The 22,250-nt window shown below is 41.2% G+C and overlaps 3 protein-coding genes across 3 annotated transcripts; all 3 read right to left on the bottom strand.

The window, feature by feature from the left end:
* Positions 1 to 3,652: 3,652 nt before the first annotated feature.
* Positions 3,653 to 5,478, bottom strand: LOC127658944 (thymosin beta-11-like). Its single transcript, XM_052148533.1, has 3 exons — positions 5,313 to 5,478; positions 4,227 to 4,339; positions 3,653 to 4,147 (listed from the first exon to the last, which is right to left on the bottom strand). The coding sequence occupies exons 2-3, from the start codon at positions 4,324 to 4,326 to the stop codon at positions 4,113 to 4,115; spliced, it is 135 nt and encodes a 44-aa protein (XP_052004493.1). The 5' UTR covers positions 4,327 to 4,339; positions 5,313 to 5,478; the 3' UTR covers positions 3,653 to 4,112.
* Positions 5,479 to 11,047: 5,569 nt separating this feature from the next.
* LOC127658909 (toll-like receptor 8) lies at positions 11,048 to 16,369 on the bottom strand. The gene is made up of 2 exons (XM_052148469.1): positions 15,933 to 16,369; positions 11,048 to 14,466 (listed from the first exon to the last, which is right to left on the bottom strand). The coding sequence occupies exons 1-2, from the start codon at positions 15,933 to 15,935 to the stop codon at positions 11,380 to 11,382; spliced, it is 3,090 nt and encodes a 1,029-aa protein (XP_052004429.1). The 5' UTR covers positions 15,936 to 16,369; the 3' UTR covers positions 11,048 to 11,379.
* A 1,542-nt stretch (positions 16,370 to 17,911) lies between these two features.
* On the bottom strand, positions 17,912 to 21,866 carry tlr7 (toll-like receptor 7). The gene is made up of 2 exons (XM_052148468.1): positions 21,814 to 21,866; positions 17,912 to 21,067 (listed from the first exon to the last, which is right to left on the bottom strand). Exon 2 carries the CDS (start codon positions 21,065 to 21,067, stop codon positions 17,912 to 17,914), a length of 3,156 nt encoding a protein of 1,051 aa, XP_052004428.1. The 5' UTR covers positions 21,814 to 21,866.
* Between the last annotated feature and the right edge of the window lie 384 nt (positions 21,867 to 22,250).

Below are 22,250 nucleotides of genomic sequence, written 5' to 3'. Positions count from 1 at the left end.
TTGGGCCAGTTGCTATATAAAATCCCGGGCCGATATCTCTTCCCAGTCCAGCCCTGCCTGCAGCAACCCTTTGGCGACAATGAAGAGTTTGCCGCAAAGCTCATTTGCATGTGAAAATAATGAGTGGTGAATTTTGTGGCAACTCTACATTTTTGTAATGGCAATTCCTGCTGCTGTTAAACGCAGAATGCTTCCATGTACTGAACAAAAACATTAAAGCACCAATATGTAACATTGACATCAAGCGTTTAAAATGGGTACTGTATTATAAATTCAAAATATTGCAGAGAGTTGTGTCCCCCGCCCCCTTCTCCCCAGACTCGAAGCTCACGCGGGTTGCCAGGTTGAGGACACGCAACAGGAACGAGCAAACTGACGATGGCAAGTGACGAGCCTTAGCGCTAATGTATACATTTGCGATGTTTTTATTGTTTGCAAATTATAAACCAGCTCATGTTAATTGTTTATAACTCTGTTTGGGGCCGATCAGGGGCGAACTGGCCATCGGGAGAACCGAGCGGGCCGGTGGGTCGCCCGTGAAACAGACCGAATGGGCCGCGATAAGCTAAAACGAGCCACCACGTTATGCAGAATGGACCACAAAACGGCGTCGCGATATGAGAATGATGCCCGCTCACTTTTGGGCCAGTTGCTATGTAAAATCCCAGGCCGATTTCTCTTCCCAGTCCAGCCCTGCCCTGGATGTATATTTTACTACAGACCTTATTTTACTCATAAATTGAAAAACCCCATTATAAAAATCCAAAGGAAATTCCCAAGGAATCCCATAGCGAATTAGCTTTCTGGGTTCGCCTACAAATTGACATCATGGGTTAACTGTCCTCAGTACCGCCGCTCCCTATAAGCATTCTATGCAGTCTGCGTAGGGCACCAACTCTGTAGGGGGGCACCATCTAACCCTAGGAGGGCACCAGAAATTCCACTGGCTGCCCAGCAGTTGCGAAACTCAGATGATCGATTCACGCTCATTTCACGCGGACCCCTACCACCCCTCCCCGCTGCGTAGGGCATCAATTTGGCCAGCGACGGCCCTGACTGTCCAATTACAATCGTTTTGACAGGCCAGCATCGCGGCCAGGTAACTCCGCCCCTATTGCATCATTCCGTGTCCAACATTGCACATTGCTCCGTTTCATCGTATGAAGTGCAACATCGGTTGCAATTTCTGTGAGAACAAACAACTCGCACTACTTGCACTACAGTGTGTAGTAAGTGCACAAGTGCGCGACGCACCTTTACGTATTCATAACAGTTGTATTATTGAAACACTGACTTTTAGCTTCTACAGAAGGAATCAACATCGGTTTGAAAATTGACACCTTGTCACCAGAGCCATTTCTGACCACTTTGGAGCCCTAGGCGAGATCACAATTGTCGGGGAGTGCGCAGACGGCTAGCTGTATTGGCGCAGCTCCCGTATCATTTGGTGGTGCCCTAGGCGACCGCCTAGTTTACCTATGCCTAGAAACAGCCCTGTTTGTCACTAAAAAGCAACCCTACTGTTGCACAGTATATCTTTATCCGCTCGTCAAGCTAACAGGTTCTTCAAAGAGGAAAATGCTTCTGGAGATGAACAATTATGAACCACATCAAATGTTCTTTCTTCTGATATTGTACAAGCCAATGACGCCGTATAAAAGGTTTGGTCAGCCAGTAAATAGCTTCCTAGTACAGACAGAGATATCAGTGTTTATGCATGTCTGCTATCATAAACATAAGCTAAAAATACAGCATTAAACGAATCGAATTGAAAGTAATTTAGTAGTTATCAGTATTATGCCACGTATCCTGTTGATTCAGCTTAACTTGTGTTGAACCCGGAATATTGACAACACTCTAGTTGGAACTTGGAACATAAACGTTTTGTTTCCTGGTTTTCGATGTTAGTGAGACCATTATGCTCATTTGGACCACAAAGCGAATGCAAGAATGTAACTTGTTTTGTTGATGTAGAGCGGGTCAAACTGCGTTATGAACTAGTTGCACAGGTATAAATGAGAATGCATGTAAAGAGAGAGTTCTCCCAAAGATAATGTTATTTTGTTGTTCCAAACCAGCACGATTTTCGTTTTTCCATAGAACACCGAAGACGACGTTAGGCAGCACTATTATTGCATCATTTGTCCACACAATGGAAGTGGATGGTCAAATGGGTTTGAAACAAAATGAAGTTGAGTAAACGAAGACACACATATGGGTCAACTATTCCTTTAATCAGTTTAATCAATACAGCGATTTCACAAAACATACGGTTACAAAGAAAACAGAAAATAGTACCTTAATAACCCCTGTGAGCAAGACGAGGGCAAAGGTGGCATGGAAAAGCTTCCTCAGATGGAGTCAAACCTACATTTATTAGCACTAGCATATTGAGTCATATGTTCTAATAGGGGTAATATGGCTCGTAATCGAGGGCGTAGCCGTGAAATTACTCTTGGGTGGGCCTAAAAAAATAAAAAATATTCGGCTAAATTATTATAACCAAATTTTCCTTAGCAACACATTCAAAAAGTTCTTACACACTTCCATAAATGTAAGCGCAGAACAGTTCTAGCGGGAAGACAAGCAGCTGTACATCATCACATCATTAGCTGGGTAACTCCCAGCCAATCACATGTCAGCCATTGCTTTATAAGTCTGCTCACAATCTATCACATTACTGTTTCAGTGTGCTAACACGGCAACCTCCTCCACCCCACCACCACCTGTTGAGTGCCGTCCCTGCCTCCTATCACCGGCAGGATATAACGGCTCCGAGTACATCTTCGAACCGCCAGACTGGGCTTATGCTACATTGTTTTATATTCATCAAATAAATGTCATCTTAAATTTAACTCAAGTCTGAGTCTTCCTGACAGAAATCAGGATTTATGCATTTTTAAAACCATATTTGATGTCAAAGAATCATATCTATCATTTTGGGGTCACCCCTGGCCATGCCAATGCTCGTTCATGTGTATCCTATGCAATGATTAAACTGCGTTTGCCCTGTTTTTACTTGTAGTGTGGATTCCCAAGTCTGTCCGGCTATATGTTGGTATATTCGATGTCTAGTATGATGCCCAATAATCTTCTGAAAACCACTCAAATGTGATTAAACCATCTGTGCCAGTCATATCAAGAAAGGTCTTAAGTACAACATGTAATCGCTTTTGTCATGTGTTCCTCTTGTGCTCATGTGCCGTCCTGTGGGTCAGCTGGTTTGGTCTCAACATGCCAATATGTGCCAGTAGTAACTCATTTACTTAACAGATGAAACAGTCTGTTTATTATTTAGGAGTATGCATGGACTGACTGATATTTTACATGTAGATCTGTAGAAGTCAGTTGTTTCCGGATGTTTAATGTAATTTAAAGTGGTGATTAACAATTTGAACATTTCAGGGAATTTTAAAATGATGATTTCCAGGCCTGGAAAAGTTTAAGGCCATTTTTCAAATGATTTTAAATGTTTTTAGTAAATTGCAGCTTTAACAAAAATGTCATTAGCTATTGCTCTTTTTAAGTCTCTACGTTTAGAAGTCCTCATCCAATCAGAATGATATAGGAAGGAAAAGATATGGAATTTAAAACTGGCATTGGCATCAACACCCCAACGCAGTCGAAAGAGAGAAATCACAAAACAAAGATGTGCATTTACAGATTTTTATTTGCATTACAAAACAAAAGTTGTGCATTCCAAGACGTGAACATACAAAAAAAAAAAAAAATACATGACTTTAAAGCATTTGAGCAAGTCAACCGAGGTCACATGAGATGTTACAAGAGCGAGTCTCTGTTACATGTCACTCAAATACATTGCCCCGCCCCCCCCGCCACTTTTCAGAAGTGAAACTCGGCTTTCCGGCTGGCGCCTTTTTATCTGTATAGACAAACGCCATCAGAATAACTCCCATTTAGTGGTGTGGTTTACAAGCAGAGGAGTATGTGGGCACACAACATAGGGCTGTTCGGTCGTCTGCATTTTTTTGGGTTGTCCAATCACAATGCAACTTAGGTCAGATTTTTCCATTACACGTTAAACAGCGAAAAGACATGAAAAAGAAGGCAATGTGGAATGTACAGTGCATAGAGAGAGTCGTAAGCGGCCTTCATGATGAATCCGCTTTCTTTTCCTGTTCGATGGCTGAAAAACAAGAACAAAAGTATCATTAAGTTTCAGCTCAAGCGTACGCATTGAAGCGTTCTCGTACCAGAGGTCTTACTTTCTTTTGACGGTAAAGGATTTTTCTCCTGGGTTTCTGTCTTCTTCAGCTTGGTCTTGTCGAAGCTGGTTACCTCTTCCAGATTTGGCTTGTCAGACATGTTTGCAGTCGGTCTGTGAAAATGACAGAACATTGATTGCACAACATCGTCATGTTTCTACATGCACATTCACATGCATCAACAGGCCACCTGTTACGTTACCACCAAGACAGTTGGAGACACGTCCCACCCCGAATATTCAGATTAGTCGTTATTAATGTGGGTTTTTGTCAATAACTGAAGGTCAAATTTGACCTCTGACCATTGCAATATTGTATGTTTATTTACATTTAAATGCATGCATGACTTATTTATTTTTGTATGAAACAAATTTGATAAATGATTAAATCAATAATATAACCCCCCTGAAACTATCAGTGTTTAATCAATATGGGGCTTCCAATGACCAAAGATCCCTCGCATTAGTGCCAATTCGGTTGATGTGCATGCATGCAAACAAATGCAAATGCATAAACTAAACGTTGCTCGTCGTGAATTCAACTGGAATGCGATATATATATAAAAAAGATGCATTGCAATAACGTTGTTTTAATGTTAAATAAAGGTAGAAGGAAATGCTCGTGTTGCATCACAGTCTTGAGAATGTGGCATGCAACCACCGCCCTTTCCTGGACCTGCTCGCTCAGATTTCACTTCTTTTCAACATTTCTATCAGTAAAGAAAATATCCCACCCAGGCTTTTCCATTGAACCGGACACATCTGTGCTCACATTTATGCAGTATTTGCCATTTTGGCACATTTATTCCCATTCACTCCTGAACAAAGAACTGCACTGAATGCATCGATTGTGTCTGTGCATGCATCGTAATCGGCTTATTCTGTACAATAAGTGAGACGTTTTGCCTGTGCACTGCCATATTCACATAATGCATGTAATATTTCCTCAATTATGCATTTAAGAGTAATTAAAGCGCATTTGATCGGACGCTACAGACAATATCTACAATCTTATAGACGACACACAAAAGGCGTGATGTTATGGTACATTTGAGTATTTTAGAAGACAAGTGATTCGTGTTCTTACCAGAGTTTGATGTGGTTGTCGGAGTACTTTGATCGTCTGCAGATGCAGCAGTGTGAAGAAGCAGCGCAGAATCACACTATATATACGCCGAGATATGCAAATCACCCTCTGACGTCACCGCACCGTTAGACGAACATTCCTGCTCTGAATTGTTACAAAGCGAATTGCTGAATAATATAGAATAACAGCACAACGGGGGGTTTTAGGTCAGAAACAGAAACTTGGATTTATTTGACCGTTTTGAAGCGTTCAGAAGTGAGAAAACTATCAAGGAATTTCGGTCACTATCACACATTCTAGTGAACGCCCTCTTTGAGAAATCGTGCTGTTGTGCAACTGTGACATCTGGTGGACACTGATATTTGATTTGTAATATTTTAAATGTTTAAATAAAGGACAAAAAATAATTACAGCAAATTACCACACAAGGACATTAACATATAATTAATAATAAAAAAAAAAAAACAATAACAAGACAAGGGCGTTATTAATGTTCATGTATTCATTAAAGGAATATTCCGATATATGCTCAATCTACTGCATTTGTGGCGTAATGTTGATCAACACAAAAATTAATTTAGACTAATTTCTCCTTTCCTTTAAAAAAAGCAAAAAGAGGTTCCAATGAGGCACTTACAATGAAAGTCAATGAGGTTTAAAGACAGAAATATGAAGTTTATAATTTTATAAAAGCACTTACATTAATTCTTCTGTTAAAACTTATGTGTTATATGAGCTGTAAAGTTGTTTAAAGTTGATTGACCCCATTCACTTCCACTGTAAGTGCCTCACTGGAACACAGATGTTTGCTTAAATTATGTTTAAAAAGAGTTAAATTATGTTTTTCCCCGTCCCCTTTTCTCCTTAATTTGTAACACCCAATTCCCAATGCGCTCTAAGTCCTCGTGGTGGCGTAGTGACTCAATCCGGGTGGCAGAGAGCGAATCTCAGTTGCCTCCGCGTCTGAGACCGTCAATCCGCGCATCTTATCATGTGACTTGTTGAGCACGTTACCATGGCGACGTAGCGCGTGTGGAGGCTTCACACTATTCTCCGCAGCATCCACGCACAACTCACCACACGCCCCACCGAGAGCGAGAACAACAATATAGTGACCACGAGGAGGTTACCCCATGTGACTCTACCCTCCCTAGCAACCGGGCCAATTTGGTTGCAAAGGAGACCTGACTGGAGTCACTCAGCACGCCCTGGATCCAGGGGTGGTAGTCAGCGTGAATACTCGCTTAGCTTCCCACTAAAAAGATGCTTTCGTGGTAATCAATATCATGCCATAAATGCTGTTGATTGAACTTAACATGGAATATTCCTTTAAGGTGACTTAAAAACTGTAAAGAACGGGTGAGCACCAATGAACAGTGTTTGTATTTGTGTATATGGCAAAAAATAAATAAATAGATCTACCAAAATATTATTTGCTTTTGTGTAATGAAACCATCAAAACAAACTTTAAAACAAAATGAGAAATCATTAATATATACTACATCCAGATCTCATTTAAGATATAGGGGAGACAGCAAACTTACTAAGCCTTGCTCTACATATTTCAATACATATTTTTTAATATATGATATAAATATTTATTTATTGTTTTGCTAAACTTGTATGCAGTAACAGGAACTGATCATTTCCTGTTAGCTGCTTGCACAATAATTTGCTGCATTTTTCATCGTTTTGTCATGTATAACAGGGCACAGATGTTTCTTTTAACATTTTTGCTTTGCAGTTTGCTCTTGTGTGTGTGTGTGTGTGTGTGTGTGTGTGTACTTTCTTCAACTAAATCGGACAATTGCACACTTTGGGAACATTTTGGGATGTCTTCCTCTGTAGGAACAATCCATACACAATCCGTAAATTCACTATTTTGTTCCCTGTCTGTCACTCACTCGACGTTGTGTCAATGAAGTGACAATAGGAGTTTGATCTTGAGAGTCCCAATCACCTTTGCTTAAAATAGAAAAGGCCAATGAGAATTGGTGAGAGGAATTAGCATGCCACTGTCCGCCCCGGACATACGGGTATAAAAGGAGATGGCGTGCACCACTCATTCAGATTTTCTTCTTCGGAGCCGAATGCATGCTTGTGTTCGACCTCTCACATTTTGCGAACGCTGCTGGATTTTATGGCGCATATCAGTGGACACCCTCGCAAGGTCGAGTGTTGTGTTTCCCCTGGGTGCTTCGGCAGCGGGTGCTAAAAGAGTATATTCAAAAGAGTATATTTCCTTCTAAAAGAGCTTGCGCAAATGCTTGATATCTTTTTAAAGATATCCTTCCGCGTTTGCGTTACTGGATGTGGCCGTCAACTCTCCCTTCCGGACAGCCATGAATCTGCCTCGAGTGCTTGGGGCTCCAGCACGCTGGGGCAGCTTTCGTGGAAGGGACATGTTCTCATTGCGAGAACATGTCCATCAGAATGTTGTGGTCGCGTCTCACTTCCTTCTTTATGAAGCAAGGAGCCACCATGGCTGCTTTATGGGCTGATGCTCAGCTGACCAGGTCGGTAAGCACCGCAGGACATGGGAGCGTTTTCCGCCGGCTCAGCCCCGCGGACCTCCCATCCTCCAGCAGGCTTGTCCTATCCGGAAGTGCTGTCAAGTGATACAGGCGTTCCGCCTCAGGGTGGATTAAATGTGTAGTTCGCGGCTAGCAACGAGGATGAGCTTTCGGTCGCAGCATCAGGTGGGCTTCTGCTATAGGAAGCGGACAAATCTTCTGAGACAGCACAGGATGAGGCAGACACAGGATGTTAGCGTATCCTGGCATCAGTACAACGTCAGGATTGGTTAGCGGCCATCAACCTGAAGGATGTGTACTTTCACGTATCGATCCTTGACACAAACATTTTCTTTGGTTTGCCTTCGAGGGACGAGCATACCCGTACAAGGTCCTCCCCTTCGGTCTGCCCCTGTCCACTCACATTTTGGAGCAGTCCGACCTCAGCACTTTGTCTCTGAAGATGGCCCTCCTGGTGGTGCTCACTTCCATTAAGAGGGTGGGGGGCCTGCAGGTGCTCTGTTACCAGCAAATGCCTGCAGTTCGGGCCGGCACACTCTCACGTGATCTTGAGACCCCAGCCTGGTTACTTGCCTAAAGTTCCCACCACTTCTTTTCGGGATCAGGTGGTGAACCTGCATGTGTCCAGTTTTTGCCCTGCGAATCTATCTGGACTGCACACAGAGCTTTAGACGCTCAGAGCAGCTCTTTGTTTGTTTTGGAGGACAGCAGAAGGGGAAAGATGTCTCCAAACAGAGACTAACCCATTAAATTGTGGATGCCATTTCTCTCGCATACTAACTCTCTCGCATAGGACTTGCCATGCCCCTTGGGAGTGCGGACGCACTCCACTAGAGGTGTTGAGTCCTCGTTGGCACTGGAAAGGCGGGCCTCTCTAGCAGACATATGCAGAGCTGCAGGTTGGGATACATCCAATACTTTGCTAGGTTTTATAACCTATGCATAGACCCGGTTTTGACCCGAGTGTAACGTGGTAACAGCAGGGAGACCGGGCAGCTGGTTGGGTGTGCCGCTTGCATTGCGCCATTCCATGTGCTCTCAGAGTGCGAATTACCCCACCATAATTGGGGGGTACTGCTCCTTCCAGCCAGGTTTCTTAAGCAACCAAATTGGTCCGGTTGCTAGGGAGGGTATAGCCACATGGGGTAATCTCCTCGTGGTCACGATTAGTGGTTCTCACTCTTTTGGGGCGAGTGGTAAATTGTGCATGGATCGCGGAGAATAGCATGAGCCTCCACATGCTGTGAGTCTCCGTGGTGTCATGCGCCTCACGGATTGAGGTGAGTAGCCTTGCCACCACGAGGACCTACTAAGTAGTGGGAACTGGGTATTCCAAATTGGTAGAAAAAGGGATAAAAAAAGTTATATAATAGGTGTGGGTGAGAGACAGATCAACATTTAAGTCCTTTTTTACTATAAATCTCCACTTTCACTTTTTTCTTCTTTTGTTTTTGGCGATTCAAATTCTTCATGCATAATGCCACCTACTGGCCAGGGAGGATATTTATAGTAAAAAGCAACTGCAATATTGATCTGTTTCTCACGTACACCTTTCATATCGTATGGATTACTATTATGCTACCTTTTTTGCTTTATTGAGCTTCAACTTTTTGGTACCAATTCATTTGCATTGTATGGACCTACAGAGCTGTGCATGTACATGACTTTCTTCTGTTGAGCTCAAATGAAGATTTTCCTTCAAAGTGAGTGAGTAAATGATGTGAGAATTGTAATTTTTGGGTGAACTATTCCTTTAAGGACATTTATATTTGCTCAGTCAACACATGGAGGTTATTCTTTACATGTTCTGTTTTAATATGGACAATGACCGAGGGTCTTATTCACGGTAACATTGTTATGAGTTTACCTCAATATGCCAGCCCTTACATTCCAACTGTTTTGTTATGTGCGCTTTGAGCATAAAAAAGGTCAAGATAATTTTTTTTTGAGTGGAAACATACCTGAAGAGAGAAAACCACAACATAGTTCTCCACAATCAGATGATGCAAGCAGAAATATGGGCGATGACTCGTTTTGTTGTTGGGTGAGCAAAGTAAACTGTTGTTGTTTCCAGTAAGATGTGTCACTAAAGGTTAAAAGCAGGGCATGTCAACAAGGCCAACGTGTAACCATATGTAGTCAATACATTTTATAGTGGTTTATAGTGAAACCGTAATCGTCCCATCCCTACAGGTAAGTAGCCGGTAATTCAATGTATGAAGACGTGACATGAGCTATGAAAGAACAAAACACGTTAATAAATGAAGGTTGTAAAATCAACAAGCTAGACGTCAGCTAGCAACTTACAATTATCCATGCACGTCAGCAGCAAACCGTTCTCTATCTCCATTGCTTCTAGCCGCCACGGTGTTTAAAAATGGTACGGTCCACTATAGGGGTGTCTGAAATCGCTTTACATTAAAATGTTCCTACAGTGAAAATAGGAGTTGACTTATATTGTAACCGTAAATATATTTTTTCACAATATCAGAAAAATTATCTGACCCCCCCAAAACTGATATTTCTGTCCCTTTGGGGGGTACTGGGTCTTCATTGGGGGGTATAGTACCCCCCAGTACCCCCTGTAATTCGAACTATGTGTGCTCTGGCTCAGTGTTCCATGCATGGTGATTCCTCCTTGGTAATCCCGTATGATGAGTTTCCACTGTTCGGGTTTCCCCTTAGGTGAACCCTGTGTTTCCCCTCACCAGAGCGGCACTGAACCAGCCATTGACATGGCTGGGACTCTCTATTGGCTCCTCAGCATAACTCTGAATGAGTGGTGCAAGCCATCTCCTTTTATACCCATATGTCTGTTTCGGAGGTTGGCATGCAAATTCCTCTTGCCAATTCTCATTGGACTTTTCTATTTTAAGCAAAGGTGAATGGGGCTCTTAAGATTGAACCCCTAGTGTCACTACATTGACACATCAGGGAACAGAGGTTACATCAGTAACCAAGATATTTTTCTAATCCTAAAAAAACAAAAATGTGTTCTGTTATGTTAGGGTGTAAGGGCTGACTATAATAATTACAATCAGCTCTATATAAAAACAGTAGAAGTCTATGGTATGTCCCCATTTAGTTAGATATGTAAACATGTCAGTGTATAACTGTGCACGTGCAGAGACTGCCATTTAAAATAATGTTTTTTTAATTATTTTATCTTACATTTGATTTCACAAGTTGCAAACTGTTCATATACAAAAATAAATGGAAAATACAATAAAGTGAAAGCTTAATTAAGAAATAAAAAATATATTTTTATCATTTATTCACTCTCATTTTGTTCGAAACCACATAGCAAATTGTTAACCTCAGTCACCATTTACTTTCATTGTACTGTATGGACAAAAGATGCAATGCATAAGTCATAAAGTCATACTGGTTTGTAACGATAAGAGTAAGAGAGTAGAGTGTCCATTGTCTTTGGAGAAGAAAAGATAAGAGATATTAAAGAGATCTCATTTATGATTTTCTTTCCTGTTGGTAAAATTGAGATATGGAGAACCCTGAAAAATATACTCAACTTTCTAATTAGTCGTAAAATATCTGCTATAAAGATCGCTGTAGATCGCCTGGTTGTCCACTCGAATTGCATTCCGCAAGGATTGCCAGAACCAAGATTCAGCTGATGGCGAGTGTGGCCACTCGAGAATGCTGCGGCTACACAGACGTCTGCGCAGACGCAAGAAATGTGAGTGCTGCAACACGGGCTCCAGAAGCAGCAGCATAATTACATCCTCATTTTCTTCAAGTAACCGTTGGTGAGCCAGGAAGATGGCCAGCTTAAACGAACCACTGTTGACGTACCTCTCCGTCAGTACAAAGATGGTCTTGCGGCTGTGCTGGATGCTTTGAGTCAGACTGTCCAAGATGGGAGCACCAGGGATCCAGTCCCGTTCCTCCAGGCAAAGGGGTAGGAAGCCCTCACCATGATCCTCCAGTTGCACTCGCAAGTGGTTGATTACCCAATCAGACACCTGCGGATCCTTGGTGTCATACGTGACGAAGGCGTCGTAGACGCAACTGTTAGAGCTCAGGTATTGATATCCAGTGAATCTGGCTTTCAAGTAGTAGAATATGTAGGAGACATCCCAGAAGAACAGGTGCATAGCGACAGCCACAAAAGTGGTACACAAAATAATCACAGTCGAGAAGAAGTAGGCCAGAAAGGCCACTTGGGCGTCAATGCATTCTTTAATATCAAAGTGTATCACTGCTTCACCATGTCTCTCCTGAGGCATGGCACATGTTACCGAGGTCACCAGTTTTGGTATCTTCACATTGGTCTTGTAAACCCACAACACGAATTCCAGTAAATGACACGTGCAGTGGAAGGGGTTGCCATTGAGCCAAAGCGTCTTCAAGTATCTCTCGTCCTCTGATGGAAATGTGGACTGGTTGATGGTTATCAGTCTGTTATGACTGAGATCCAACACTCTGAGATTCACTGCTCTGTTTAGAAATCCATCTGAGAGCTCAGATATTCTGTTTTGTTGAAGATCGAGGAACTGCAACGATGGGACGTCTTTGGACAAATTACTAGATATGAAAAGGATGTTATTGTTGCTTAAAATGAGCTCCCTGAGATCTTTAAAACGTCTCAACGATGTCCAGTTCACATTTGTGAGAATATTGTGACTTAATCGAAGTTTCTGGATGGTTTCGGGCAGGTACGTATAAACGCGAAGCGGGATTTTGCCAATATTGTTGTAGGATATGTCAAGATAGGTCAAATTGGTCAAGCTTCGGAAAAGCATGTCATATGTTTTATCTTTCTCCCGCCATAACTTGCCAAGACTGTTGTGCTGGAATTGCAGCTCTTGAAGAGACCGACTGGACATCGCTTTGGTGGTTAAAGTGTCGATGCTATTGGAACTCATGTTCAAAACTTTTAAAGAGGGCAAATGTTTGAGGAAGTTCAAATTGTGCGTCACCCCTGGCACAGTGAAATAATGAGGGTTGTAACTCAAGTCTAGAACTTCCAGACTTTGTAACTCTGTGAAGGCGTAGTCATATGCTAGATCAATTTTGTTGAAGGACAAGTCCAGATATTTGAGTCCCGGAAGTGACGTGAATTCAGTTCCATTTGGGGCAGCGGCAAAGCCGTTTCTAGAGAGGTTGAGGCAAGATATTTTCCCGTAACCCTCAAACTGTTTTGGTGAAATGAAGAACAGATTATTTCGACTCAGATCCAACACTCGTCCTGTAGCATAGCACTCTGGTTTTACGAGATTGTTTGGAATCTCATAAGAATGGTCCTTTTGATGGGGTTCTGACATCGGGGGCATTGCGAATGAAGATTTTAAATCCTCACCCGTATATGAAATCACATTCTTGTTTACAGTCACCGGGTAAAGTCTGTTTTCAGAGAGATAGAGTAGTTTTAAATTTTGCAGTTTTTCGAAAATGTTCGATTTTGCGTGGACGATGAAATTGATGCCTACATCCAACACTGACAGATTTTGTAAGCCATACAGAGAACTGAAGGAATCTGCTCGGATTTCTCGAAACACCAAACCCTGAATGTGCAACACCCTCAGTGAGGTTAAGTTCGAGAAACTGGGTGATAGCGTCACAGTATCGGGATAACTCTGGAGACCATAATTAAATGAGAGATCGAGTTTCTTCAACAGTGGTAGATTACTCAAGAATCCGTGTTCAGCAAAAGCATGTGACAAGAAGTTGTAAGAAAGGAAGAGCTCTTCAAGTTTTGAGATGTTTCGAAACCAGTCGGGATTGAAGTACTTGATTGAATTTCCTGCAAGGTGTAGTATCCGGAGTTCTCCAAGGTTAGCAAAAGCTTCTGGATGAATTTCAATGGAAACATTTTTACAAGGAACACACGGATATGGAGCATTATGGCACCTTGGACAGTTTCCTTGGATATTTAGACTTGCCAGACTGTCGAGTCCATGGAAATCGTGCTCTCCAATGTGTTCTATTCTGTTTGAAGCAAGTTCAAGTGTGTGCAAGGAGGCAGGTAATCCTCGCGGGACGTGAGTTAAGTTATTGTAAGACAAGGTGAGATGTTTCAAATCGGTTAGGACGGAAAAACTTTCGTTTTCAATATAATAATCACTCAAGCAAGGATTCCAGTAGTAGCAGTTTTTCGAAAGGTAAAGACATGTCAGGTTTTTCACATGCAAGAAGCTCATTGCATTTAGCGAGGTGATTTTATTTTCTACCAGCCTTAGTTCACGCAAAGTCTTTGAAAGATCTTTTGGTACATAACTCAGGGCAATTCCGTTGAGCGCTAATGTTCGTAGCTTGGTCAAATTCGAAAAAACCCCAACGGCAACAATAACCTTCCGATTCTTGTTCATCCAGTTCAGATTTAGATCGGTCAGATTGTTTAGGTCCTTAAAAGCGCCAACGGTTAAGTTATTGATCTTGTTCTCTGATAGGTTAAGGCTGGTTGTATTTTTTGGGAAAATTGGCATCTCTCGGAGTCCACGTCCATGGCAGTCAACCGCAATCGTCTGCGTGGTAAAATTTTCATGTACATCACAGGGTTGAGTCTTCAGGGTCCTTATGTCCATTTGACACATGGTTTGTGTGATCTTTAATGTCATTATCAGCAAACTGACTGATGTAAACCATTGTGACACAAACACCTTTGAAAACATAAAAAGAATAGTAAAACTTTGAGAAAAACATTCACATTAAATATTTCACATGGTAATTAGAGCTCTATCTATCTATCTGTCTGTCTGTCTGTCTGTCTGTCTGTCTATCTATCTATCTGTCTGTCTGTCTGTCTGTCTATTTGTCTGTCTATCTATCTGTCTATCTATCTATCTGTCTGTCTGTCTATTTGTCTGTCTGTCTATCTATCTATCTGTTTGTCTGTCTATCTATCTGTCTGTCTATCTATTTGTCTGTCTGTCTATCTATCTATCAATCTGTCTGTCTATCTATCTATCTATCTATCTGTCTGTCTGTCTATTTGTCTGTCTGTCTATCTATCTATCTGTTTGTCTGTCTGTCTATCTATCTGTCTGTCTATCTATTTGTCTGTCTGTCTGTCTATCTATCTATCAATCTGTCTGTCTATCTATCTATCTATCAATCTGTCTGTCTGTCTGTCTGTCTGTCTATCTATCTATCTGTCTGTCTGTCTATCTATCTGTATGTCTGTCTGTCTATCTATCTGTATTTCTGTCTATCTATCTATCTATTTGTCTGTCTGTCTGTCTATCTGATCTATCTGTCTGTCTGTCTGTCTATCTAACTATCTGATCTATCTATCTCTCTGTGTGTCTGTTTATCTATCTATCTGTCTGTCTGTCTATCCATCCATCCGTCCGTCCGTCCGTCCGTCTGTCTGTCTATCTATCTATCTGTCTGTCTGTCTGTTTATCTATCTATTTGTCTGTCTGTCTGTCTGTCTATCTATCAATTCAATTCAAAGTGGCTTTATTGGCATGACTGTAAACAATACAATATTGCCAAAGCAGATGTTGTGTAAAAACAGATTTACACATTAATCTATAATTCATTATAATTACAATTATAATTGTATCTATCTACAACTTGTCTTGACAAACTTTATCTGTCTAGACAAATATCGTTTTACCGATATTCACACTTTATTCCATAACAGTGGGTATGAGCAAATTAATGTTATAAAAAGATTAATAATTAATAGTATTCTTTATTGCTGTAGTCTAACAAACATTGTGCCAAAAAACAGAAATAAAACAACTAAAAATAATTTCTGTATATCGGTTTTGGTTCCATAAACATTTTATCTATATCACATCGATTAAACTCACTAAAGGTAATACAGTCAATTTATAATGTGCATGAAATATCAAGATTCAATGTAGCAAAGAGAGATTTCAGTCAAATGATTACTCATATAAAGACCCCCTTGTTACAATGTACACTTTATACTGTATATTCAAAAGCCACAATCTCATAGATAACATTAGATAAAGCTTATCTACACAATAAACCTCTTTAAAACCAACAATACAAAATAACAACATCCTAACATGATACCTACAGTCAAATCAAAAGTAGAACATCTTTAAACCTGAATATTTGCACAATAATTCAATAAATTACCCTTTCTTACCATGGTAGCAATGTCTATTTACAGTCCCAGTGCAAGCTATACAATGCTTAGACACACATATGTGGCGCGAGGCGATGCATTTACAGTTGCATGTGTGAAAGGGGAAGTTTTGCTGTGAAAAGTGCTCCAAAAGTGCACCGACTCCTTTAAATCCTTCAGTTTCTGTAAAAAATGTTTGATATAATTTTGTTCCAGTCATATATTTTTGTTTGGTGGGAGATTAGTGCAGCAACCACAAAGTTGAAAGCAGGATTGTCAGTTGTCGGCTCATGAGAGGAAGTACTGTGTACCTCGTTCCTTCTTCTCAAACACAGAGATGAAACAGTCACATGCACATTTAAATACGTTTCTGGCTGTGCTTAAAAGTACAACTGGAATAGCCCCTTTCTGTAGGCCCTGGCAAATCGTCATCTGATTACAAGGGGCTCCTGCATTTGTTTGACATTTAACGAAACAAAGATGTATTTTAAAACATTTGGATAAGTGTTAGAATAATCTTTTTTTCATTGAATGATTTTGGTACCATTACTAATATAACAGGCAATGTGCATACTGTACATATACCGCATATCTGCAAAACTGTAACACTGTAATGTAAAATGGCCTTTTGTTATGGGGATTTCTACCTTGCAACTGGGCTTGATTTTTAAAGAGTAAAATAAAACTTATATGTTCATCCATCCATCCATCCATCCATCGTCAACCGCTTATCCTGTGTACAGGGTCGCGGGGGGCTGGAGCCTATCCCAGCTAACATTGGGCGAAAGGCGGGGGACACCCTGGACAGGTCGCCAGTCCATCGCAGGGCAACTTATATGTTCATTTTAAAATAGTGCATAATAGGACACTTGATCAGAAATGCTTTAAATGTGTCAACATTAAACATGACAAGCGGAGGAATATGATGTTTTTTCCACACATACTGTATACTTAAAGTGATATGCAACCGTTCTGTGGTCAATAAATCTGGAACTTCTTCATCTGCGCAGTTCTAGAAAATTAATCAAAACTTTGAAAGGTTTGTCTAATAATCAGACCAGGCGGCATAATGTCTATTGGTCAAGAACCAATTCGAGTCAACTTTAGAGACAGCCAAACAAATAATGTATGAATTCATATGTTGAAAATAGGAGAAGAGGAACATGCCCTGCTTGGTCATATAGTGGAATGCATAATAATATGACTCTGATGAGAAGAACCACAAAACACACACACACACACACACACACACACACACACACACACACACACACACAAAACGAGATCCATTTCCTTTCATTGCATCTTTTGTCCATACAGTACAATGCAATTACTGTAAATGGCGACTGCGGCTATCATTCTGCCTAACATCCTCATTTAAACACCTGTATGCCTTCACTAACTCATTTGAAATGATTGTGCAATGTGATCAATTATTTATAATTAAGGTATACATATTTAATCTAGCGCACTTAATTAATACAAAACCTGTATTTACATTTACATTTATGCATTTGGCAGATGCTTTTATCCAAAGCGACTTACAGTGCACTTATTACAGGGACAATCCCCCCGGAGCAACCTGGAGTTAAGGGCCTTGCTCAAGGACACAATGGTGGTGACTGAGGATCGAACCAGCAACCTTCTGATTACAGGTTATGTGCTTTAGCCTACTATGCCACCACCACCACTCCACATTACTGCTGTATTACCGCAAGACATCAACTTCCCGAAAGTACTCCATGTCAGATACCCTTGTGTGAAAGAGTATTGTCATTGCATGCCATACTGTTTTAATCCATAGATACGTACAATAAAACTGAATCTACATAAGATGCATTTGCATAAAGGTGCTTTGTGATTAATGAGGTTTCAAGAAAGCATCATTTCCAATGTAGAAAGATTGTTTTCAAATGTGCCAGAATGTGAATGTGTCCCAATTAAGACAACAGTTCACCCCGTCGTCTGTTTTCCCTTTACGTCTAACGGTACACATGCTTTCACAATGATTCTTGGAAGAGTTTGTTGTATTGCTGACTCTCTGTTGCCATAATGCTCCTGAGACTGAACCAAAAGTACCTCTGCGCTTGAGGATTCTTGGGCCACTCCAGAACAGACTTCTTATACAGCCTCTTCCTCAATCTGAGATATTTGGAAGGACAAAGCATCTTCTCCAAGAAGATCAGGACGATAACATCCTTCTTCTCATCCATGAGTCGCTGGTGGGCCAAATAAAACGCTGTCCTGAAGTTGCCGCTGTCGATGTATTGTCCGGTCAGGATGAAGACGGTGCGTTTGCTCAGCTGTATGCTCTGGGAAAGGTTCTCAATGAGGGGACAACCAGGAACCCAATCCCGTTCCTCCAAACAGAGCTGCAGCCGTGGATCCCCCCTATCCTCCAGGTGAATGCGCAGTTCTTGCATCACCCACTCGTGAACTGCCGGGTCTTTCGTATCGTAGACAACAAAGGCATCGTAGACGTTGCTGTTGGACGACAGCCGGCGGTATCCCTTGAGTTTGGCCAGACAAAAGTGGTAAATGTACCAGACATCCCAGAGAAAGAGATGACTCGAGATTGTGAGGGTAAGGATGCTGAAAATCACAGAGGTTAGTAAAATACACAGGACGATGGAGAGGGAATTGTGTTGGCAGGCCTGGATGTTGAGGAAAATGACACTTTGGCCTTTTTGGGCACTTGGAGAGGCGCAGTTGACGTCCGTGGCAAGGCGCGGAATATTCACGGATGTACGATTGATCCATCGGACAAACCACGTGGCATTGCAGGAGCACACAAAGTTGTTGTCGTTTAGGTAAAGGGTTTGGAGATGGTCGATGACATTTTCTGGGAAACTTGACTGATCGATGAACTGGATACGGTTGTAACTTAAGTCGAGGACTTTGAGGCTGAACGCGTCCTTTAGAAAGTTAGCGGAGAGTTGTTCAATGGCGTTCTTGCGTAATATGAGAGTTTCAATAGATTTTGTGTTGTTAGACAGGCATTTAGAAACTTCCGTTAAGAGATTGTCACTAAGATCCAAGAGCTTCAAGTTTTTAAGGTACACAAGCCCCTCCCAATCAAACAATGATAATCGGTTGTTAGCAATGTATAATTCCGTGAGCGTCTCTGGAAGGCCTTTGAAAACTTCTTTCGGAATAAAGTTTAGGTTGCTGTGAGAAATGTCGAGTATCTTCAAGGTTAAAAGTTTCTTGAAGTAGTTGACGTATCGTGTGTCTCCGTCTCTCCACAGCATATCAAGGCGGTTTCCTTTAAACTCCAAATGTTCCAGAGAAAAACTTTCCATTTCGGTGTTCGTCGATGTGGATATCTGATTATCGTTCATGATCAGTTTGCTCAGTTTATTCAGGTTCTTTGTAAAATTTAGCATGTGAGTTAAACCCTCGGCTACAAAGTAATGACTGTTGCGGCTGATGTCCAGAACAACGAGGCTGCTTAATTCCTGAAACGCAGAAGAGTGCATTAAATCCAGACGATTGTCGGAAAAGTCCAGATATTGCAAGTTCTTCAACTGAGCAAACTCGGAACCGTTCAAACTCTGGCTCATGGCATTTCCCGATAGATTTAAACACTTCAGTTCACCGAGATTGAGGAATCTGGAATGTAAAAAGAAGATATTATTCCTGCTAATATCCAAAGTTTTTCCAAAGCCGCTACATTCGGTGTTGAAAGGACTTGAAATCCAGCGTTCCTTATCCTTATATTTGCAGCTTCGTGCATATTCGTCATAAAGGAAATAGTGAATGTCCTTCACTTCTCCGTTGTGGTATTGAGCACCTTGTGACATTGGGGAACTATAATGGTTTTCTCTGTGGTTATTTGTTGTGGAAGTCTTGTATTCTCCTTCCGAAGGCAATGAGATTTTGTTGTCAGATAAGTTGATGATTTTGTAGCTTTTCAGGTTCTTCAGGATGCTGAGATGTGCTATTTTTATGAAGTTTGTGCCAAGATCAATAAGCTCCAGCTTGGTCAAATTGGCCAAAGGCTGAATGTCTTTGAGTGTGAGCTCTTGGAAAACATAACCTCTGATTCTTAGGACTCGAAGAGATTTAAGCAAGCCAAATGATCCCGAGAGGTTAAGAGATGCTGGATAGACCTGGAGTTCGTAATTGAAAGAAAGATCTAGCTCCTTTAGATTAGGCAACGAAAGGGGAAATTTGGTGTGCGTTATCACTTTAGCCAAATAATTACTTGAGAGGTCTAGAACACGAAGCCCCGTCAAGTTCTGAAACCACTCCGAACTTATGTTTGTTAGAGAGTTACTATGAAGCCGAAGAGTTTTCAGATTCTTCAAAGACTTGAAGGAGTCCTCATGTATCTGAAGTGGGGCATTATTTGGGCACGGATCACATGGGAAAGGCGCGTTATAGCAGCGTGGACAATTCCCACTTAGATCGAGTATCTCTAGTTCCGTCAGGTTGCGGAAATCCTTCCCGGAAATCGTCTGAATATTGTTGTTGTACAGGTACAACTCTTTAAGGCTGGAAGGCAGCCTGTGTGGAACGTAGGACAAATTGTTAGACTTCAGAGAGAGCAAAGTCATTTTATCAAGCTGCAAAAATGCATCCTCATCAATGAAATAAGACGCGTTGCACGGGTTTCTGAAGTAGCAATTTTGGCCAAGGTACAGCATCTCTATATTCCTCAGTTCCGTCAGGTTCTCCTTAAGAACCGAAAATATACTATTGACCTCAAGACTCAAGAGCACTAGGTTAGGAGGAAGGCCCTTAGGTATGCCAGACAGCTGGTTACCATCCAGGTAAAGGGATTTCAGGTTCTTCATCTTCCAGAAAGTGCCGTTGTCAATCGTCAAACTCTGCGTGCAGACGCGATCTTTGGGACCAACCTTGATTGGGACGCAGTTGCAACGCAGGTCAATTTCAGTGATGTTGTCCAGGTTGTGAAATGAGTTATTCGTGACGTGTGGTATGTGGTTGATAGTTAGCGTCAGGTTAGTGGTATTCATGGGAATTCCCAATGGAATTTCGGTTAAGCCTCGCTCGGTGCAGTCAACGCTGACCTCACTTCCATTTCTAGCCAGAGAAACATCACACTTCAGACTTTTGGGGTACCATTCAGCTGCGTACAGCTTCGGTGGGCATAATACGAAACCAACCATGATGATAAATATCTCCGTCATCTGAAAGTAAACAATAATAACACACAATTACACACAGAATGGGCCAGCTGTGGTAGAGCGGGTTGGCCACTAATCGCAGGGTTCATGGTTCGATTCCTAGCCCACATGATTCCACATGCCGAAGTGTCCTTGGGCAAGACACTGAACCCCAAGTTGCTCCCAATGGCAGGCTAGCACTTTGCATGGCGGCTCTGCCATCATTGGTGTGTGAATGGGTGAATGAGACGCAGTGTAAAGGTGCTATATAAGTGCAAACCATTTACCATAACTATGATAAAAAAATAGCTATGAACAGACCAACACTGAAACTACTTACAGAACACAAAAAGTAGAAAATGCACTGAATTTAAACACTTGTTACTCACAAACCCTACACTGTCCTTGCTCCATTGTGTGTCCATTTATTATATATTTTAGCCAGTTTGATTATGCCATCAGCCATCCATAGGACTGCAGTCATTTTCAGAATTACCATGTTTAACTCAAATGACTACATTCAGCCGATTTTTCCACAAATTCAGAGCAGAACGTGTCTATAAATATACCTAAAACCTAATAATGTATATAACTGTATATGCAAACAAAGATGCATTTTTATACCCTGAGAAACAATGAAAAAACAATGGTCTGAACTTGCATTAACTTCACAAAAAAATCTCACGCTCTGTTCCATATCTTCATGCAAAGCCATATAATGAGAGCCCTGATAATTGACATTTGTGATTAAATAAATATGATGTACTCACATCTTCATCGGAGCAAAAACTGTTTTTCGTGCGTAGCGACTCGTTGCACAAGAAATGTGTTCAGATCTCCGTATTGGCTGGCAGCACAGGTGTTATTGACCATTGCAATATATATATATATATAAAAAACCACAAACAAAAGTGAGAGTGAATATATTTAAATGATTTAACTTCCCCTTTATCTTACAAACATGATATATATAGATGCCCCTTATACTTGAACCTTTTTCCATGCAATTCTGCATAGCAATTGTTTTACCCAACAACTGACTAATAGCACAATCCCCCAAATAATATATGATCATTAATAAATATATGAATGACATTTCATTAAAACAACATTGTGCTTAAAAATAGCATAAAGAGGAACAGTCACACTTTCATCCTTATTCTCGAGCGATTTGATTTTGTACTAGAAATATTCGTTTTTAGAGGTT

This window comes from Xyrauchen texanus, chromosome 18 (genome assembly GCF_025860055.1).
Source record: "Xyrauchen texanus isolate HMW12.3.18 chromosome 18, RBS_HiC_50CHRs, whole genome shotgun sequence".
NCBI classification, from domain to species: domain Eukaryota; kingdom Metazoa; phylum Chordata; class Actinopteri; order Cypriniformes; family Catostomidae; genus Xyrauchen; species Xyrauchen texanus.
The sequence above is the reverse complement of the archived record's forward strand: the minus strand, read 5'-3'. Positions and strand labels throughout refer to the sequence as shown.

Excerpts from the sequence above, each read along its gene's own strand:
- tlr7 (XM_052148468.1), bottom strand. The coding sequence starts at position 21,067 with ATGACGGAGATATTTATCATCATGGTTGGTTTCGTATTATGCCCACCG.
- LOC127658944 (XM_052148533.1), bottom strand. The coding sequence starts at position 4,326 with ATGTCTGACAAGCCAAATCTGGAAGAGGTAACCAGCTTCGACAAGACC. Across the intron at positions 4,148-4,226 it reads TCCTTTACCGTCAAAAGAAA|CCATCGAACAGGAAAAGAAA; the intron begins GTAAGACCTCTG and ends CTTGTTTTTCAG.